This window comes from Oncorhynchus masou, chromosome 2, assembly GCF_036934945.1.
Source record: "Oncorhynchus masou masou isolate Uvic2021 chromosome 2, UVic_Omas_1.1, whole genome shotgun sequence".
NCBI lineage: Eukaryota > Metazoa > Chordata > Actinopteri > Salmoniformes > Salmonidae > Oncorhynchus > Oncorhynchus masou.
Genome location: NC_088213.1, coordinates 38,087,515 through 38,109,261, shown reverse-complemented (window position 1 = coordinate 38,109,261; position 21,747 = coordinate 38,087,515). Strand labels below are relative to the sequence as shown.

Sequence of the window (21,747 nt, the reverse complement as noted above, 5' to 3'; positions counted from 1 at the left end):
TCTGTTTCTGACCGTTTGAGCAGACACATGCACATTTGCGGCCTGCTGGAGGTCATTTTGCAGGGCTCTGGCAGTGCTCCTCCTGCTCCTCCTTGCACAAAGGCGGAGGTAGCGGTCCTGCGGCTGGGTTGTTGCCCTCCTACGGCCTCCTCCACGTCTCCTGATGTACTGGCCTGTCTCCTGGTAGCGCCTCCATGCTCTGGACACTACGCTGACAGACACAACAAACCTTCTTGCCACAGCTTCTTGCCATCCTGGATGAGCTGCACTACCTGAGCCACTTGTGTGGGTTGTAGACTCCGTCTCATGCTACCACTAGAGTGAAAGCACCGCCAGCATTCAAAAGTGACCAAAACATCAGCCAGGAAGCATAGGAACTGAGAAGTGGTCTGTGGTCCCCACCTGCAGAACCACTCCTTTATTGGGGGTGTCTTGCTAATTGCCTTTAATTTCCACCTGTTGTCTATTCCATTTGCACAACAGCATGTGACATTTATTGCCAATCAGTGTTGCTTCCTAAGTGGACAGTTTGATTTCATAGAAGTGTGATTGACTTGGAGTTACATTGTGTTCTTTAAGTGTTCCCTTTATTTTTTGAGCAGTGTATATATAGCTGACAAGGTACAGAATCTGTCGTTCAGATAACCCACTGTTCCCAGGCCGTCATTGAAAATAAGAATTTGTTCTTAACCGACTTGCCTAGTAAAATAAAGGTAAAAAAAAATATATATATATATATATATATACACACACACACACATATATATATACACATATATATACACATATATATATATATATACACACACACACACACACACACACTGTAGAAATAGGCGGGATTTAGCTATAATATAATTGTCATCAATAATAATTATATTAATATTCCTCTCATAATAGTGAGAGGAATGCCGATCCCAAGAAGATGCTTCACAGAGTGGAAGAGAATTCCAGTGGCTATAAAACTCGGGCTGGTTCAGACTTGCCCTGTACAAGATCATCAGCAGACTTCATCACCATCATTTACCATCGTCTGACCAGTTCCCTCCGCTCAAGCCACGAACTGATGACCCTCTCCATCTGCAAAGCATGAAGCAAACACTTGGCCACTATTGGTTGATCTGTCATGATATATTGCTTGTTTATTTGTTTGTTTTTTGTTTACGAAGCGATTTCTATTATAAAAAGTGCTCGAAGTTTAATAAATTATTATTGATATGACTTTGTGACAGTGGAAGCAAGTGACGACACATCGATTGACGCAGAAATCTTCAATCTGCCGCCCACTAGAAAACATCTGTTAAGATTAAGAACATTTTGAAAAACAACGTTGCATAAAAATGAAACGTTGTTTAATTCTAGTTAAAACAGTTTGTTCCACAATAGTGCATAAGTAAGTAAAGAGAGAGAAATCATCTACAGAGATGGCATCATTAAAAAAAAAGCTATTGCAAATCAGCTTCATTCAATTAATAATCATATGGAACCCAGACAGCATTCATCCCATTATAACGTCCTCCATTCAAACCATATGTTGTTCTGTTTCAACATTACAACTTAAAAACAAATAGAAATTCAAGTTGAATTCCTGAAAATGGCTCTTCATCAAGGCAGCATCTTCGCTGACATCCTCCCTTTTCCCAGGGTGGCGCTGAAACAGATAGCTAATGCGGCCAGTCACACTTCCACGGCTGTGACTTGGGGGCTTTAAGGCATTTTCCTAACTTTTCACATCCTGGAGGTGCTCAGTTCTGTCAGTGAAAGAAACCACAGAAAACATTATTACACATTCATGCACCTGAGTTGAACATGATTAAAATGATGTTTTCAAAAGAAACCACATGGGGGAGCTGCTGCTACACTCGCGACACACAGATCTCAGAATCATGGACAAACTGCTTCAGCAATGAGCATACAAAGAAAGCAATGTTCATTATTAGCTGTTTTGTAAAAACCAAAAGCAATGAGACAGACACTCCCTATTTTTTTTCCAAAAGCAGCTAAAACCCACAGGAACAGTTGCTGAGACAAAAGGTCCAAGAATCACACTGCTGTGTTTTTCCACAAATAACAATAAGATAGACTATTATTTTACGAACAAAGGGAAGGAAAATCACTCTGGTAAACAGATCTGAAATTGTGCCCACATAGTTTACTGAAAGCATTCAGCATTATAAAAAGATAAAGGAAATGAGAAAAGGAGTCACTACAGCAAGATCTTAATCAATTTATTTTCTAAAATCATTTTCTTTGAGAAAGAAAACACAAGTCAGAGATGTTAACACTGAAAACAAAAGCCACAGAACAATACTATGAAACAAAATGTATTATATCAAACAAGTTAAAAGAGGCTACATGGGGAATGGACATTCTGTGTCGTATTGATCTTACCATGACAGCCATGTCACACATATTGAGCTGGGGCACACCTGGTACCAGACCCTTCTTATGCTTCTCCACCACTGCTGTGATCCGACTCAGTGCATCCTGGTACTCCTTAGTCACAGCACTGCAGAGAAACACACAGACGTAAGTAGTTGTGCAAAACACTCACCACACATACAAACATAACATTCAGTCAATATTGGCATGTGGTCACACCATCCAGAATTACAACAGCGCAGTAAAGGCATACTGCTACATCTTGTATTCACACACTAACACAGATGCACAGATTCACCTAAAATGTCTGAACAGGCATGAGGCTCTTCAATCAGAGCTTGGTCAAGGACAAACACTCAGGTTTTCACCTTCTCCCACACACACAACACACCAATAGCGTGGTCCAATTTGTAAGTCGCTCTGGATAAGAGCGTCTGCTAAATGACTTAAATGTAAATGTAAATGTTATACAATTTAACATAGAGAATAGATGTCAGTCACAGCACATACACAGAAGGTCACTGCTCACACAAATGCACATTCACACACAAACACAGCAGGCCTACAATATAGACCAGTGTATAACAATCTCTGTATGATTCATAAATCTGCAGCTTAGTCTTCCATGTGCTGTACAGCCTAAAATGACTATTATCATTGTATGACACCTGCCTGCCTTTAAACAACTGATGTAATCCATAGCGAATGTACACACTAATGACTGAAACAGTTTAAAGCCGACAAGCTTAACTCATACGAGAGCCTTTTGAAAGCATGCGCGCACGCACACGCACGCACGCACACACACACCCTTTGGGGAGCCCTCTCAGCAGGATTGGCCATGTTCCCCATCCCCTGTCTCTCAATTATTCTTGTTGGACACGGCGGAGCACCTCTGTGCATTATTATATTCAGTGTGTAAAACGCAGAGGCCCTGAAGTGTTTCAAAGGAACACTGCTCTGTCTGCTCTCAATAGGACCTGTAGGGTTAATGGGCTCTCTGTGTTTGGGGGGAGTGGGCGGTTGGTGGCGCGACACGTGGATAGACAAATATCACCAGTGCAATTACACCCATAATACAGTCGCAAGCAGCACCTGTGCCAGCTCCGTCCCCCCCGCCCCTCCCCAAAGCCAGCTCTCTGATTGGCCCCTGGGGAGGGTGTGCGTGAGGTGAAGTGTCAATTAGTGTAATAACCCCAGGCCCTGTCCGGCTCACACCGCCTATCCCCTCCATCTCCCCTCCTCCTTCTCCACCTCCCAGAGGGCAGTGGGGCTTCTGACACACAATAGCACCTGCTCCCCTATTCCTCAGCCATGTGCTACTCCTATATTCACACCCTCTGCTCTCCCACCTTCACTACTCTACTGCCCCAGTGTTCCCCACCCCAACTCATCCTTTAGGTCCTTAACAAGGCCATGGCGGTCTAAACTTACCATCTGCTCTCTGCCTTGGCTTGGTGGTTATTTCTTATGGTTGCGTGGTGCCGCAATACTGTGCAATGACCCAGAATCACAGAATACCACGGCCTTGATCATATCTTTAATGAGTAAAGGTTTCTATAGAAACAAGTGTTTCATTTCAGATTAAATTTGACTATGTATGTATTTGAAATCACAAACTCAGCTTCCTGGACCAAAGACAATATCTTGATCAAAATGATGGAGATTTCATTACCATCCTATCTGTTCTCTGCTCTGTATTGATCACTGTGATTCGTTTTCAGATAACTTCTGAAGCTGCTTTATCTCACTAAATATTAGAACCATACATCAGAGCGGGACCAAACACAGTGTACCAACACAGGCGGCTGGTGACACCTTATTTGGGGAGGAAAGGCTAATAGTAATGGCTGGAACGGAATCATGTAATGGTATTAAACTCATCAAACACGTGGTGATTTCCATGTGTTTGACAACATTCCATTAACTCCATTCCAGCCATTATTATGAGCCATCCTCCTCTCAGCAGCTTCGTGTGGTGTGCAAAGTGTACACTCAGCCCTTTTTGTGTCAACAGACTATTCTTTGTCTATGCATTGAGCACCGTAACCCTAAAAATATATAAATAAAAACAGATGCATTTCTCTCCTCCCTCTCCACAAATAAACAAAGAAAACTCCAGTCAGCACAGCCTCATTATCATTACTAGAACCCTTAGCCCATTGGTGTTAAAGCAAAAACTGGAATAATAATAACGCTGCATGCAAATTAACTCTTTTGATTTATAATGCATGACACCCAGGGGGAAGGCGGCATTGCTCAGGTGTGTCACTACACTCTGATTAGTGATTCATAACCCCACTGGTAGAGCGAACACACACACACACGCACACGCACGCACACAGCAGCAGGCATCAAGCAGAGGGAATTGAAGAGACAATCAAATACCTCTGCCCTTTCTCCTCCTCCTGTGGAAATTGAGCGAATCGGTGAAGACTATTGATTGGGGGCTGAAGTGCTAGTCGGCAGCAGATGAGGCCAGAGTGTGCAGGGCTGCCTGCTACATTAGCTCGAGGCTGGCTGGGACTTAAGTGCTCAGCACAGGGTGACAAGGGCCCAGGGGAAGTGAGCCGGAGCAGCAGGAGGCAGGGCTAAGTCTCAGTCCCACTGGGACACAGGCAGGGAGAACTGGGCTGTCTTACTATACACTGGACCCAGTCAGCCACACCTTCCCACTGATCTACTAACCACAGGAGGAGTCATCTCCCACACCAATAGAAGAGGACCAATAAGAAAAATGTCATGTGCTCATGTTCAGTCTGAAAACGCTTATCCGTCAATTCACTGACAATCTGAATAAATGTTTTGTCTAAATCTCACAGCGGTAGAATGCTGATCTCTGTGTGCTTGCGATTGTCTTGTTATTGTATATCAATGAGATAAAGACAAAATATGAAATATCCTAACTCAGATATGAATGGAAAAGCATCTTCTATATCCCCCTGGATTCATGCAGCAGGTCTCTAGTGAGTGTGTCCATGTATCCTAAGAGGCTGGGACAGTGGAGCGACTACCTGGGCAGCGTGTGTTACTGCTGTAGTATCAGCCTGCCACACAACTGAAGGTATGCGTGCAGACAGGCCCTACATCATCTTAAGTGGCTCTTTAGGTGCAGACAGAGATTAATGACGGCCAGCCGGTCCAGCTGGGTGCCCAAGGAGCACATGGCCAGCAGCCTGCCTGACACACAGACAGGAGAGAAGGAAACAGAGAGAGGGAGAGATGGGAGGGATGGCAGTGGGGGTGGATGGTGGCTGGGTGTCATCACTGGGGCTGGAGAGATGGAGCTGGAATATTGTGACCTCACGATCCACCCCAATGACCCCCACCCACTTGGAGTGGGGAGAGGGGACACAGGGTCCTCTCTCCAGGTGCCAAACCAGCTCCTCCTCTCCATAAGTCTGGGACACGGCCAAATTAACTCTCCAACACAACACTGCTATAGATTTTTCTGTTTTTAATTATGTGGCTTGAATGGAAGAGAGCAGAGATGAGATGGGCTGATCAAAAACAACATGAATGTTTAATTATTCCATCTCCCTTCAAGTGAGAAAAGGAGTAAGGGGAGATTAAGAGAGGAGAGAGTGATAAAGTGAGAGAGGAAGAAACAGAGACGTATAGAGAGATGGTGAGGGAGGGAGCCAGAGGGTGGGAAACAGCCTGGGGGACAGGAGCTAATCCGACTGAAGAAAACATTAAGGAGAATGAAGACGGATCAGAGAGAAAGCTAGATAATAGGAAATTGTATTCCCCCATCAAATCATTATGGAAACTATATGAATGTGTGTCATGCTTTTGTTCATCTCTGAGTGTCTTTGCCAATAAAAAAGTTAAGCAAAAAAATGAATTTAAAATATATAAATATATATATATACAGAACAAGTATTTGATACACTGCCGATTTTGCAGATTTTCCTACTTACAAAGCATGTAGAGGTCTGTAATTTTTATCATAGGTACACTTCAACTGAGAGAGACGGAATCTAAAACAAAAATCCAGAAAATCACATTGTATGATTTTTAAGTCATTAATTTGCATTTTATTGCATGACATAAGTATTTGATACATCAGAAAAGCAGAACTTAATATTTGGTACAGAAACCTTTGTTTGCAATTACAGAGACCATACATTTCCTGTAGTTCTTGACCAGGTTTGCACACACTGCAGCAGGGATTTTGGCCCCCTCCTCCATACAGACCTTCTCCAGATCCTTCAGGTTTCGGGGCTGTCGCTGGACAATACTGACTTTCAGCTCCTTCCAAAGATTTTCTATTGGGTTGAGATCTGGAGACTGGCGAGGCCACTCCAGGACCTTGAAATGCTTCTTACGGAGCCACTCCTTAGTTGCCCTGGCTGTGTGTTTCGGGTCGTTCTGTCCCCTTTGCAGAAAAGCATCCCCAAAGAATGATGTTTCCACCTCCATGCTTCACGGTTAGGATGGTGTTCTTGGGGTTGTACTCATCCTTCTTCTTCCTCCAAACACGGCAAGTGGAGTTTCGACCAAAAAGCTCTATTTTTGTCTCATCAGACCACATGACCTTCTCCCATTCCTCCTCTGGATCATCCAGATGGTCATTGGCAGACTTCAGACAGGCCTGGACATGCGCTGGCTTGAGCAGGGGGACCTTGCGTGTGTTGCAGGATTTTAATCCATGACGGTGTAGTGTGTTACTAATGGTTTTCTTTGAGACTGTGGTCCCAGCTCTCTTCAGGTCATTGACCAGGTCCTGCCATGTAGTTCTGGGCAGATCCCTCACCATCCTCATGATCATTGATGCCCCACAAGGTGAGATCTTGCATGGAGCCCCAGACCGAGGGTGATTGACTGTCATCTTGAACTTCTTCCATTTTCTAATAATTGCGCCAACAGTTGTTGCCTTCTCACCAAGCTGCTTGCCTATTGTCCTGTTGCCTATTGTCCTTGTGCAGATCTACAATTGTATCCCTGATGTCCTTACACAGCTCTTTGGTTTTGGCCATTGTGGAGAGGTTGGAGTCTGTTTGATTGAGTGTGTGGATAGGTGTCTTTTATACAGATAACCAGTTCAAACAGGTGCAGTTAATACAGGTAATGAGTGGAGAACAGGAGGGATTCTTAAAGAAAAACTAACAGGTCTGTGAGAGCCGGAATTCTTACTGGTTGGTAGGTGATCAAATACTTATGTCATGCAATAAAATGCAAATTAATTACTTAAAAATCATACAATGTGATTTTCTGGATTTTTGTTTTAGATTCTGTCTCTCAGAGTTGAAGTGTACCTATGATAAAAATGACAGATCTCTACATGCTTTGTAAGTATGAAAACCTGCAAAATCGGCAGTGTATCAAATACTTGTTCTCCCCACTGTATATATGTATTTAACATTTATTTGACTAGGAAAGTCAGTTAAGAACAAATTCTTATTTACAATGACGGTCTACCGGGGAACAGTGGGTTAACTGCCTTGTTCAGGGGCAGAATGACAGATTTTTACCTTGTCAGCTAGGGGATTCGATCCAGCAACCTTTCGGTTACTGGTCCAATGCTCTAACCACTAGGCTCCCTGCCGCCAAATAATGGTTCTTTTGTACAATTAAGGCCATTTTTGTCCACATTTTTACACCATCACAATTACATTTAATGTATAGAGAAAAATTAAAAGGTCTTCTAAATAAAACACCCAACTGTTTTTTACACCACTAAGGGGTCATGTTCGAAGGCACACAAAAGTCCATGACACAGCACTCCCTCTCGATTTATATGAGAACAATTTGTCTTGCAATTTTAACTTATAGCAGTGGGTCTGAGGCAAGACAGCGAGATTTAAAGAGCTATTTGCAATCACAAAGAATAGTGTTTAATCAGCCAGTCTGGGGCTGCACAGATCAATCTTCAGTCCTCACCGCGCCTCTTTCCCACAACTGGATCAGTATTGATCTCATAGATCCTGTCCACCAACATCCTACAACCCCTCCTCCTCCTCCTCCTCACTTGTCTTCTCTTATTTAACCAGAGGCCTGCTGTTTGTTGAGCTGTGTGGAGATTGGCTGACCAACCCCAAGCCCTGTCTATATTTCCCTTGCTTTTCACTTTACGTTCAGTACAAATCTAACAGTACACCAGGGAATCTTTGTATGTTTTAGTGAGCACTCACCTGATAGGGTATTTCTCCCAGGGGCCCCGCCCCAGGTGGAAGATGAGTGGCTGCATTGTGTGCTCCTGTTGGGTGTGGGTGGTCACGCCTGCCACCTCTTGGCCTGGACAGAAGTTAATGCCCTGTTAGAGTAGACACACATACACACAATTGATCTTTAGCTTCTAACGCCCACTTCACAGAGGACAATGGAGACTGTTGTGGTAACAGATAACCTATTTCAACTGACCCTGAGAAAGTGCCCTTGAAAAGAGAATTCAATTAAAAAGACTGTCAATGATGTCCACCTACAGACCGACACTCTCACTGCACACCTGAACCTGATGCCGTCTCTCTGAGGATATGGAGGAATCTGTCCAAGGAAGCGGAGTGTAGATGTGTACAGTACATGGTGTATAATGTGTGTGACTATATCTGTTTGGTACAGTGCCTTGCGAAAGTATTCGGCCCCCTTGAACTTTGCGACCTTTTGCCACATTTCAGGCTTCAAACATAAAGATATAAAACTGTATTTTTTTGTGAAGAATCAACAACAAGAACATGGTGCTTGCCTACGGAGCTGTGAGGGGAACGGCACCGCAGTACCTCCAGGCTCTGATCAGGCCCTACACCCAAACAAGGGCACTGCGTTCATCCACCTCTGGCCTGCTCGCCTCCCTACCACTGAGGAAGTACAGTTCCCGCTCAGCCCAGTCAAAACTGTTCGCTGCTCTGGCCCCCCAATGGTGGAACAAACTCCCTCACGACGCCAGGACAGCGGAGTCAATCACCACCTTCCGGAGACACCTGAAACCCCACCTCTTCAAGGAACACCTAGGATAGGATAAGTAATCCTTCTCACCCCCCTCCCTTAAATGATTTAGATGCACTATTGTAAAGTGGCTGTTCCACTGGATGTCAGAAGGTGAATTCACCAATTTGTAAGTCACTCTGGATAAGAGCGTCTGCTAAATGACTTAAATGTAAATGTAAGTGGGACACAATCGTGAAGTGGAACGACATTTATTGGATATTTCAAACTTTTTTAACAAATGAAAAACTGAAAAATTGGGCATGCAAAATTATTCAGCCCCTTTACTTTCAGTGCAGCAAACTCTCTCCAGAAGTTCAGTGAGGATCTCTGAATGATCCAATGTTGACCTAAATGACTAATGATGATAAATACAATCAAGTCTCCGTATAAATGCACCTGCACTGTGATAGTCTCAGAGGTCCGTTAAAAGCGCAGAGAACATCATGAAGAACAAGGAACACACCAGGCAGGTCCGAGATACTGTTGTGAAGAAGTTTAAAGCCGGATTTGGATACAAAAAGATTTCCCAAGCTTTAAACATCCCAAGGAGCTCTGTGCAAGCGATAATATTGAAATGGAAGGCGTATCAGACCACTGCAAATCTACCAAGACCTGGCCGTCCCTCTAAACTTTCAGCTCATACAAGGAGAAGACAGAGATGCAGCCAAGAGGCCCATGATCACTCTGGATGAACTGCAGAGATCTACAGCTGAGGTGGGAGACTCTGTCCATAGGACAACAATCAGTCGTATATTGCACAAATCTGGCCTTTATGGAAGAGTGGCAAGAAGAAAGCCATTTCTTAAAGATATCCACAAAAAGTGTCGTTTAAAGTTTGCCACAAGCCACCTGGGAGACACACCAAACATGTGGAAGAAGGTGCTCTGGTCAGATGAAACCAAAATTTAACTTTTTGGCAACAATGCAAAACGTTATGTTTGGCGTAAAAGCAACACAGCTCGTCACCTTGAACACACCATACCCACTGTCAAACATGGTGGTGGCAGCATCATGGTTTGGGCCTGCTTTTCTTCAGCAGGGACAGGGAAGATGGTTAAAATTGATGGGAAGATGGATGGAGCCAAATACAGGACCATTCTGGAAGAAAACCTGATGGAGTCTGCAAAAGACCTGAGACTGGGATGGAGATTTGTCTTCCAACAAGACAATGATCCAAAACATAAAGCAAAATCTACAATGGAATGGTTCAAAAATAAACATATCCAGGTGTTAGAATGGCCAAGTCAAAGTCCAGACCTGAATCCAATCGAGAATCTGTGGAAAGAACTGAAAATTGCTGTTCACAAATGCTCTCCATCCAACCTCACTGAGCTCGAGCTGTTTTGCAAGGAGGAATGGGAAAAAAATTCAGTCTCTCGATGTGCAAAACTGATAGACATACCCCAAGCGACTTACAGCTGAAATCGCAGCAAAAGGTGGCGCTACAAAGTATTAACTTAAGGGGGCTGAATAATTTTGCACGCCCAATTTTTCAGTTTTTGATTTGTTAAAAAAGTTTGAAATATCCAATAAATGTCGTTCCACTTCATGATTGTGTCCCACTTGTTGTTGATTCTTCACAAAAAAATACAGTTTTATATCTTTATGTTTGAAGCCTGAAATGTGGCAAAAGGTCGCAAAGTTCAAGGGGGCCGAATACTTTCACAAGGCACTGTATATAATATCATGTCTTCCTCACTTCAAACCTGTCAACCTGTTCTCTCTGCCCTGGGGTTACGGTATGCCTGTGGCTGTTACCTATGTGGCTACTCTATCTGCCAGTCAGAATGTGGGGCCATGGCCTTTACGATTGTCCTGTCGACCCCCAAAAGTGTGCAGGCTTGCTCCTCTATACCTTCCTCCCCTCCACCCCTCCTCTGGGGTAGCAGCCTGGCTCTGACAGAGACTGATTGAGTCACAGCCCCCTCCAGACCCCCTGGGGATACCTCTCAGGTGTCCTTGTGAGCAACACGACTAATATTGAGAGAGCACTCATCTGTAAGGCACTCTACCTACCCCCCTCTGGGACCACAAGCAGTCACGCTCAAAGGAGCACAGGCACGAGCGCACACACCTCACCTCAGTACACTGCATAGCCCACTATGATCCAGACTTGCCCACATAGTGTCCTGAAGCAGTCACCGTGCTTTGGTCTTTGAAATGTAAAAGAGCCTAAATCCCTTTGGACTGTGAGAAAGCCCTTTTAATCTCTATCCAAGAAAAAGAGACAGCAGAACTCCATATCTCTCATGGTATTAAGATAAAAGAACATTGCTGTACAATCTGCTAAGATGGAGTAAAGTAGCCAACATTATAAGAAGAATCAAGGGACATAACATGGAATGCAAAAGTAGAATTTTGTTTTCATATTTTCCTCAAAGAAAAGTATTCTATAAAGAGTCATATTAAACGTATGCTACCCACCAAAGACAAGTCCGAGCAGATAACATCAGATACAGACCGTTCCCATTCCCAATGCAATATAATACCTCACACCATTACCACACCATCCAACAAAAGCTTCTAATGAAAACCACTTAACCCTGTGAAATGTCTAATTTTGCACATCACTGAATCTTCTGGATTTCACCAGAAAAATCACAGTAGAGCTCATGGCTATTAAGCCATGATTGAATTTCAAGTTCAGAAAAGACACACCATCCTTGTTTTATCTTAAATTTAACATAAACAGTAAATTCACCACATTACTTACAACCGGTAAGAAAATAGTAAGCTTGAATGATGGATCAACGTTTCAGCACAATATTCAGACCCGTTTAAAACCGCTTGAAATAAAGAGTGGTTTTTCTGTGTGATGGATGCTCTCGGGTGAGATTTGAGGGTCAAGCGTCATTGTAAAGCTCTGAATGCCTGCTGCCCATTCTGGTGAAGAACCGACACATTAACTCTCAGAGTCAGCTTCGGAGACCCAGAGCCTCCCCTTCAAACCATCCTTTGCTCGCAGACACACACATTTACAAACACGCTCACGCACACACCAATCGATAGGCAACACACAGGCAATCAGACGCCATTATTTGTGAAGTTCCACTCCAGTTCACATGAGCTGATAAAGGAGGCTGTTATTGATTCAGCGGCCCTCTAGGAGAGAGCAATTTAAGCAACCGATGGGGCATAATGCAAACTTGCACGTTTGAAACAGAGGTTTCTGAGGGAGAGGAGCAGGGCACATTTTAAAGGGGGCCAAGAGGAGGAGAGAACACATTCTCACTCCTCAGGGCATAGGAGGGAGGAGTGGGATACTCAGCAGGAGGGGAGAACGCTCCACCAGCGACAGCCAGTGCTGATGAATGATAGTTCTTTGGTGAAGTGGGGTGTCCTCATTAATATTCATTAGCCACTGATGTACACAACAGCCACTTGATGAGCTGTTTTCAAGATAACACTGACTACCAAATGTGTGTTTTTGGAGAGCACTGTGGATGGCTGGTTGAGGGTGTGGGGGAGAGAGAGAGAGACAATGAGAGATAAACTGCAGTCAGAGAGACAGCGAGAGAGACAATGAGAGATAAACTACAGTCAGAGAGACAGCAAGAGAGCGAAATACACACTACAGTCACTGAGAGTGACTCACTTGGTTAAACTCCTCCCACGAGTTGCTCCACGTCCAATAGTGGGCCTTGTAAGGCCCAACCCTGACTGCCATCATCTCATTGCCGCGGTAATAGAAGATGGGCCTGTTGGGTGTGAAATGGGATTGGTGACTGCTGGATTCCTGTGATAAGCAGCAGCCCCCCCCCCCCCCGCCATGGCTCATCCCATTATGTGCTTGTTGGAACACCTTATCCACCAGGGTGGTCCCTCTCCCTGGGCCCCAGCCAGCAGCCTCCCTACAGGGGGCACCGCTACCGCCTCTCCCAGCTGCGAGTTCTAACCTGTTGATGAGTGTGTTGTTATGGAGGACAGGGCTGAGGTCCAGTCCATCTATGAGACTATCGTCTGGAACGCTGAAGCCAGCCACAGACAGACTGGTGCTGAACAGATCCACCACAGTCCCCAGCTGCTGGCTCACCTGGAGATGGGAGAAAGAGTCCTGGTATTGAACAGTAACACACTGGAATTCAAACCCAGATAGAATCTCATTGTCTAAGGGTGCTGACATGAAAGTTTAGCAGCGATTGTTGTAGGAAGTTAGATAGCTTGCATGGGCATCCATATGCACCAGAGCAATGCACAAACGGATCAATTTAATTACAGATCTTAAAAACTTTGTTCCCAAATTACAACACTTTATTTGTTTTAATGAATGAATATCCTGTCAAAATGCATGAGCGTCTCCTCCAAAGCCGCAGTGAGTGTCCATGTTAGGATCCTGAACAGTGCAGCGCGGCAGCCTTGTGAAGCGCCGTGATCAGAGCAGGGCTAGGGAGCAGAGAGAACCTCTCCTTAGAGCACAGTGATTCACACTACTGGGAGGCTGTGATACACCAGCAGCCTGATCCAAGGGATCCCTCTCCATGCATGAAACCCAACACGACAGCACAATGGCAAACAGCGTGCACGCGCCCCCTATGAAAGTCCACCATTACAGCGGATGGGATGGGGGGGGGGGTGAGTCCTGATGATGCATTTCTTCAGTCTCCTCTATAATCTGCGCTCGCAGGTTTATTATAAACCTCACAAACGCCTCTGTAAATTAGGAGAAAAAGGGGAATGAGGAAAAAGAGAGAAGATGAGGCCCGGGCTAGCGCTAGCTGTTTTATCTCCCTTCCCCAGTCCCTGTGAAGAGCTTTATTTTATTTATAAACTTTGAACTATTTTCAGATAAAATGCAATTTTTTTCACTGTCATCCTTGATCTTCCATTCCATTCTCTCCTGAGCAGCCCTTTGAGGGAGACGGCACGCTCACAATCAGATAGTGCTATCAGCCCAGAGCAGCTGCGCCGCCATGTGCCTCCATGCTCCTATCAGCTGCCTGCACACACACCACCAAAATGAATTCCTTTTTCTCCCGCAGCCACTGCACCAGCCAGAAAGGGCCCTGCAACACATTCCATTATCTGCACTCTGGCTCTTAACACACACACACACACACACACACACACACACACACACACACACACACAGCATAAAAAAAAGGACAATTAATGACGTTGACTACCAGGTAGTACAGGTAACCCTAAATTCTCCACCAAAAAATGCAAACCATTTAAAAAAAATCTAAATATTGAAAGAGACCATTTCATTATCTCCCATTTATTTCCATTTACACTTTTCTCTCCATTCGGTACATTTCTTTCTGTATTTTCTCTTTTTGCCAGCCTTTTGTCTATGTGGTTCTTGCTTAAACCCTGATGGTAGTTATCTGACGTGGCAGACTTGCTATCCCTGTCTAATGCACTCAGGCTCCGTGTCGCCCAGCTGATAAACACAACAAAGGGGATCGTGACAGTGGCAGCAGCAGCAGCGTTTTGGGGGGAAAGCCCCCCTTTCCCCCACCATCCCAGCCAGCAAGCCTCATTCCACCGCAGCCCCTCAGTCACCGGGGGAATTTGAACCTGTGCCCGGCTCCCGCCGTCAACCTCATCTCTCTCATTCCAACACATCTCCCAAAACTCTTTCTGTCACTCAATACTAACAAGTAACACTTTCATTAGAGCTACAGTTGAAGTCGGAGGTTTACATACACTTAGGTGGGAGTCATTAAAACTTGTTTTTCAACCACTCCACAAATTTCTTGTTAACAAACTACAGTTTTGGCAAGTCGGTTAGGACATCTACTTTGTGCAGGACACAAGTAACTTTTCCAACAATTGTTTACAGACTGATTATTTCACTGTATCACAATTCCAGTGGCTCCAAAGTTTACATACACTAAGTTGACTGAGCCTTTAAACAGCTTGGAAGATTCCAGAGAATTGTGTCATGGCTTTAGAAGCTTCTGATAGGCTAATTGACACATTTTGAGTCAATTGGAGGTGTACCTGTGGATGTATTTCAAGGCCTACCTTCAAACTCAGTGCCTCTTTGCTTGACATCATGGGAAAATCGGAAAAAATCAGCCAAGATCTCAGAATTTGTTTTTGTAGACCTCCACAAGTCTGGTTCATCGTTGGGAGCAATTTCCAAATGCCTGAAGGTACCACATTCATCTGTACAAACAATAGTACTCAAGTATAAACACTATGGGACCAGGCAGCCATTATACTGCTCAGGAAGGAGATGCGTTCTGTCCCCTAGAGATGAACATTCTTTGGTGCAAAAAATGCAAAACAATCCCAGGACAGCAGCAAAGGAACTTGTCAAGATGCTGGAGGAAACAGGTACAAAAGTATCGACACTGCTCAAAAAAATTAAGGGAACACTTAAACAACACAATGTAACTCCAAGTCAATCACACTTCTGTGAAATCAAACTGTCCACTTAGGAAGCAACACTGATTGGCAATACATTTCACATGCTGTTGTGTAAATGGAATAGACAACAGGTGGAAATTATAGGCAATTAGCAAGACACCCCCAATAAAGGAGTGGTTCTGCAGGTGGTAACCACAGACCACTTCTCAGTTCCTATGCTTCCTGGCTGATGTTTTGGTCACTTTTGAATGCTGGCGGTGCTTTCACTCTAGTGGTAGCATGAGACGGAGTCTACAACCCACACAAGTGGCTCAGGTAGTGCAGCTCATCCAGGATGGCACATCAATGCGAGCTGTGGCAAGAAGGTTTGCTGCGTCTGTCAGCGTAGTGTCCAGAGCATGGAGGCGCTACCAGGAGACAGGCCAGTACATCAGGAGACGTGGAGGAGGCCGTAGGAGGGCAACAACCCAGCAGCAGGACCGCTACCTCCGCCTTTGTGCAAGGAGGAGCAGCACTGCCAGAGCCCTGCAAAATGACCTCCAGCAGGCCACAAATGTGCATGTGTCTGCTCAAACGGTCAGAAACAGACTCCATGAGGGTGGTATGAGGGCCCGATGTCCACAGGTGGGGGTTGTGCTTACAGCCCAACACCGTGCAGGACGTTTGGCATTTGCCAGAGAACACCAAGATTGGCAAATTCGCCACTGGCGCCCTGTGCTCTTCACAGATGAAAGCAGATTCACACTGAGCACATGTGACAGACGTGACAGAGTCTGGAGACGCCGTGGAGAACGTTCTGCTGCCTGCAACATCCTCCAGCATGACCGGTTTGGCGATGGGTCAGTCATGGTGTGGGGTGGCATTTCTTTGGGGGGCCGCACAGCCCTGTATGTGCTCGCGAGAGGTAGCCCGACTGCCATTAGGTACCGAGATGAGATCCTCAGACCCCTTGTGAGACCATATTCTTGTGTGGTTGGCCCTGGGTTCCTCCTAATGCAAGACAATGCTAGACCTCATGTGGCTGGAGTGTGTCAGCAGTTCCTGCAAGAGGAAGGCATTGATGCTATGGACTGGCCCACATCTGAGACATCATGTCTCGCTCCATCCACCAATGCCACGTTGCACCACAGACTGTCCAGGAGTTGGCGGATGCTTTAGTCCAGGTCTGGGAGGAGATCCCTCAGGAGACCATCCGCCACCTTATCAGGAGCATGCCCAGGCATTGTAAGGAGGTCATACAGGCACGTGGAGGCCACACACACTACTGAGCCTCATTTGGGCTTGTTTTAAGGACATTACATCAAAGTTGGATCAGCCTCTAGTGTGGTTTTCCACTTTAATTTTGAGTGTGACTCCAAATCCAGACCTCCATGGGTTAATACATTTGATTTCCATTGATCATTTGTGTGTGATTTTGTTGTCAGCACATTCAACTATGTAAAGAAAAAATTATTTAATAAGAATATTTAATTAATTCAGATCTAGGATGTGTTATTTTAGTGTTCCCTTTATTTTTTTGAGCAGTGTATATCCACAGTAAAACGAGTCCTATGACGACATAACCTGAAAGGCCGCTCAGCAAGGAAGATGCCAATACTCCAAAACCTCCATAAAAAAAGACTATGGTTTGCAACTGCACATGGGGACAAAGATCGTACTTTTTGGAGAACAAAAATAGAACTGTTTGGCCATAATGACCATCGTTATGTTTGGAGGAAAAAGGGGGATGCTTGCAAGCCAAAGAACACCATCCCAACCGTGAAGCACAGAGGTGGCAGCATTATGTTGTGGGGGTGCCTTGCTGCAGGAGGGACTGGTGCACTTAACAAAATAGATGGCATCATGAGGATGGAAAATTACGTGGATATATTGAAGCAACATCTCAAGACATCAGTCAGGAAGTTAAAACTTGGTCGCAAATGGGTCTTCCAAATGGACAATGACCCCAAACATACTTCCAAAATTGTGGCAAAATGGCTTAATAAGGAAAACAAAGTCAAGGAATTGGAGTGGCCATCACAAAGCCCTGACCTCAAACCCATAGAAAATATTTTGAAAAAGTGTGTGCGAGCAAGGAGGCCGACAAAGCTGACTCAGTTACACCAGCTCTGTCAGGAGGAATGGGCCAAAATTCACCCAACTTATCATGGTAAGATTGTGGAAGGCTACCTGAAACATTTGACCCAAGTTAAACAATTTAAAGGCAATGCTACCCAATACTAATTGAGTGTATGTAAACTTCTGACCCACTGGGAATGTGATGAAATAAATACAAGCTGAAATAAATCATTCTCTCTACTATTATTCTGACATTTCACATTCTTAAAATAAAGTGGTGATCCTAACTGACCTAAAACAGAGAATTTTTACCAGGATTAAATGTCAGGAATTGTGAAAAACTGAGTTTAAATGTATTTGGCTCAGGTGTATGTAAACTTCCGACTTCAACTATATGTACAGTACAGTCACGATGGCATGCTAGGTTTACCTACACACTGATTAACTTTTTTTGTTACTTTAATCTATGAAATCACCGTGCAGTAAGACTATGGTGATCACATAGATTGTAATGGAGTCTTAATCCTCTGTCGACGATTCTTGTAATGAGTGTGAGAATGTTAGAAGATAACTTTACCGAGCCTAACCTGAAACTGGACCAACCTAACCTTGCTGTAGTTTTTAATCTGAAACGATTTAGAGTAGGCTTTGTTAATGTTTGCTGGCCTCTGTACCAGCAATCCTCCTAAAAAAGCGACGTGGCACTTGTGGCTGTTCATTATGCGCAGCGTTTATGTTCAGGGCTTATGAAACTTTTCAATGTGCAGATGAATAGAGAGATTTCTGCGCCGTACAAAGCAACAGAGAGGGAAATCACATTTTTGGCCCCCAACAGCAGGGAGATGAAACGAAACCCATACGACAAATCTGCTTTGTAATAGACTCACAGAGGAGCTAGTCCCATGTATTCCTGCCCGATCCACAGACTAAAAACACAGATGGCTTTCAGCAGGGTTCCCCAACTAGCGGCCCCGGGGCAAATGTATTATTATAAATTATACATTTGTAAAAAAAAAAAAGACTGTAAAAACCACAACAAATCAGCTCCAAGTGATTTTAATTTTGGAAATCTGTTCCCAAGTATTCCCACATATAATAGAGAGATGTATGACATCGTATTCAAACGTAAGCGAGGTTTGAAATTGTTATCTTTTAGTCAAATATTATATCTGTTTGGGCTTCTTGCGGTCAATTTGCCGTCTACAAATGATTTGTAATTATGTTCCGGCCAGCTGACCATCCACTCAAGACAAAAACATCCCGCGGCTAAATCTAGTTGATGATCCCTGTTCTTCAGCATAACAGTGGTGCCTCATTCAAAATACTCCATTCTCAGAAGTGTTTCATCTGCAGTAACTTCTCTAGTTAACCCACCAGCAGGTGCTACAGACAAACGTACACACAGAGGTTGAGCTGTCATGGCACTGCACCAGCACACCAAAGACCCTGCATACAAAACCCTCCCTAGCACTGCCATCTTTTCCAGAACCATTCCTGTAGAGCACTGGACCGGGTGCACCCTTCCCTCTCTTCTCCCAACCACCCCTTTACTTCTCTTTTTTCCTGCCCTTTATCCTGTGCGCCTGGCATATTCAGATACAGAAGTCCTCATTACAGCTCAATCCAACCTCAGCAAACACACAAACAGATTAGCCGCTTAACACGCTCCCAATCCCCCTCTCCCTCGCCACTCTGCAGCGGTATCAGGCCACAGCACACCCCTCCGATATGAGCCGGGGGCAGGGCTTACTTCAGCCTACAGACTACTTCCTCCGCTCGCTCCTCCAAAAATCCCTCTGCGCCACAGCCCCGTGTCACAGCTGCCCCTAATACAATTAAAAGTCATTTGCAAAACGCACAGGCTTAGCGGATCAGGGGGAAAGTCCTCCTCACAGAGGAGGAAGACAGGAAAGGGGGGGGGGGTTATGAAGATGAACCTTGCCACCTCAAAAAGTATTTGAATAAAGTCCACACACACACACACACAAATGCCAGCACCTGAGGAGAGTTGAGGTGTGATGATGTTGAGGACATTGATGCACAATCGAAACAAAGAACTACAATGATATGAGAGACAATTACTGAAATGACTCATTGTAATTACTTTCTAATGTGGTACCTGCTTGAAAACCCAGCTGCGTACAAACAGATAGCACTACAGTGACTCACAGCTGTGTGTAAATACCAGGAGATGTTCCCTAACTCCAGACAAGTAGAACACCAAGAACATATCTAGAACACCTGGAACCTGGAGATGTTCCGGACAGGTAGAACAGAGAGAAAGAAATTGTTCTCACCGTGCCTGCTGGGATGTGTTCAGGCCACCAGGTGACGGCAGGTTCCCTCATGCCCCCTTCGAATGTAGTTTCTTTCCCACAGAGAAACGGGCCGTTACTGCCACCTCGGGGGACAGGAACATCACTCACACGCTAAGCACCATGATAAAGAGATTACTAAAACAACTTACATTATACACAACTGAAAGGAGCCCCAAACAAAGAAAATACCCACACATACTACTCATAGAGATTGAGTACATTACTCACATCTATCTATACAGGCATGTATACAAGAACTGTAAGAAAACAACATGGAATTGCATTTGTTGGTATCAGGGGATGAGTTGAGAGACTAAATCATGGCGTGGAGCGCTTACTTTGCTTGGGGCCGGACATCACTGCGGCCCCGTTGTCTGAGGTGAAGAACACAAAGGTGTCCTTTTCGATGCCCAGAGCACGCAGCCAGGCCAGGATCTGTCCAACAACGTAGTCCAGCTCCATCAATGAATCATCGTACTGTACCTGCAGTACACACACAAGCCATTCAAACTACAGTATCTCAGTGTCTCAGGTATCTCACTAATCTGCAATATCCTAGAAAACAGGGAGGCAAATTAGGTATTTACTATCAAACATTTGGTATTTAGCAACAAGGGTTTTCATACAAAAAACATGGACTAAAAGCCTGTTGGAAAAAAATAGAAAAGTGTTCCATCTCAGTGTGAGCCACCTATCCCAAGCACCTGGCTAATACTTTTCATCTCTGATCCATTTCTCTGTCAACAAAAACCTCATTTGGCATTCTGAAGAAATGCCTGCTTAGTGAGGCCTGAGTATTCACAGAGACTGAGAGGAATACTAAGTGACCTGAGCCCAGATGAGCAAAACATCCCTTCACCCTCACCACAACGACACATTTAATTGACAAATATCCTCAGAGCAGGAAACAGGTTTTTTCTTCTCTTCATTATTACAATATTTTTCTGATTTTCGATTTTGAATCTTCATGTTGATACCGTGACTTTTTTTCCAAGTGGCATCAAATTCCGCTCACGTTTCCAGGTGTGAGATGGGCAATAGATCACCTAGTAGAATACGCAGTGCCTCATGCTAATGACTTTCCCCAAGTGTGTAACACTGCTGCAGGCACAGCTCATCCACTTCACACATTCACAAAGCCCCTACATCAATGGCCTAAGACCCAGAGATCCAAGCAGAGTTTTAAAACAACAAGCCAGTTTGGTAAACATTGTACAAAAACAGAAATACTCTACCAGGGTAGAAAATCATCAAGAGACATGTACTGATTATGGCCTTTAATAGCCAGATCAACAAAGCCAACAATGATACAGGTTAATAACCAAGATGGTGTCCAAACCCTCTGTTCGGGGAGAAACGCTCCGTGCTTTGTTAGCAACACATCACATGTCTCTGTGTAAGACATGGCAGTGCCAGTTTCTATATATGACATTATTATTGACATATTATGATTGTAGATTCAAGTGTTGTGATCCTACCGCCCCATCTGGCTCTTCCTCAGGAACCGTTTTGAAGCGTGCGTAGTGTCTGCTGCCCGGTAGAGAAGAAATGGCCACTGGGCCATGTTTTGGTGAAATATGACATCAAGGCCCTCCTGAAAGGAAAGACATTTGATCATAGTCTGCTATCAGACCAGACACCATCCAAAAACTTCACTACAAATCTGACAGAGAACAGTAGTGCAATAGGAACATTTAAGATGAATAAAGTTCATATTCAGTTAAAAGTAATTAACACAATG

General features: G+C 44.5%; 1 protein-coding gene across 1 annotated transcript; it reads right to left on the bottom strand.

Annotated features, from left to right (window-relative positions):
* Positions 1-1,321: 1,321 nt before the first annotated feature.
* On the bottom strand, positions 1,322-21,701 carry LOC135504567 (N-acetylgalactosamine-6-sulfatase-like). Its single transcript, XM_064923276.1, has 8 exons — positions 21,485-21,701; positions 20,345-20,489; positions 19,986-20,089; positions 13,209-13,345; positions 12,908-13,010; positions 8,520-8,641; positions 2,392-2,509; positions 1,322-1,751 (listed from the first exon to the last, which is right to left on the bottom strand). Exons 2-8 carry the CDS (start codon positions 20,466-20,468, stop codon positions 1,746-1,748), a joined length of 714 nt encoding a protein of 237 aa, XP_064779348.1. The 5' UTR covers positions 20,469-20,489; positions 21,485-21,701; the 3' UTR covers positions 1,322-1,745.
* Between the last annotated feature and the right edge of the window lie 46 nt (positions 21,702-21,747).

Excerpts from the sequence above, each read along its gene's own strand:
- LOC135504567 (XM_064923276.1), bottom strand. The coding sequence starts at position 20,468 with ATGGAGCTGGACTACGTTGTTGGACAGATCCTGGCCTGGCTGCGTGCT. Across the intron at positions 13,011-13,208 it reads AACAACACACTCATCAACAG|GCCCATCTTCTATTACCGCG; the intron begins GTTAGAACTCGC and ends CACACCCAACAG. Across the intron at positions 2,510-8,519 it reads TGGGAGAAATACCCTATCAG|TGCTGTGACTAAGGAGTACC; the intron begins GTGAGTGCTCAC and ends GTTTCTCTGCAG.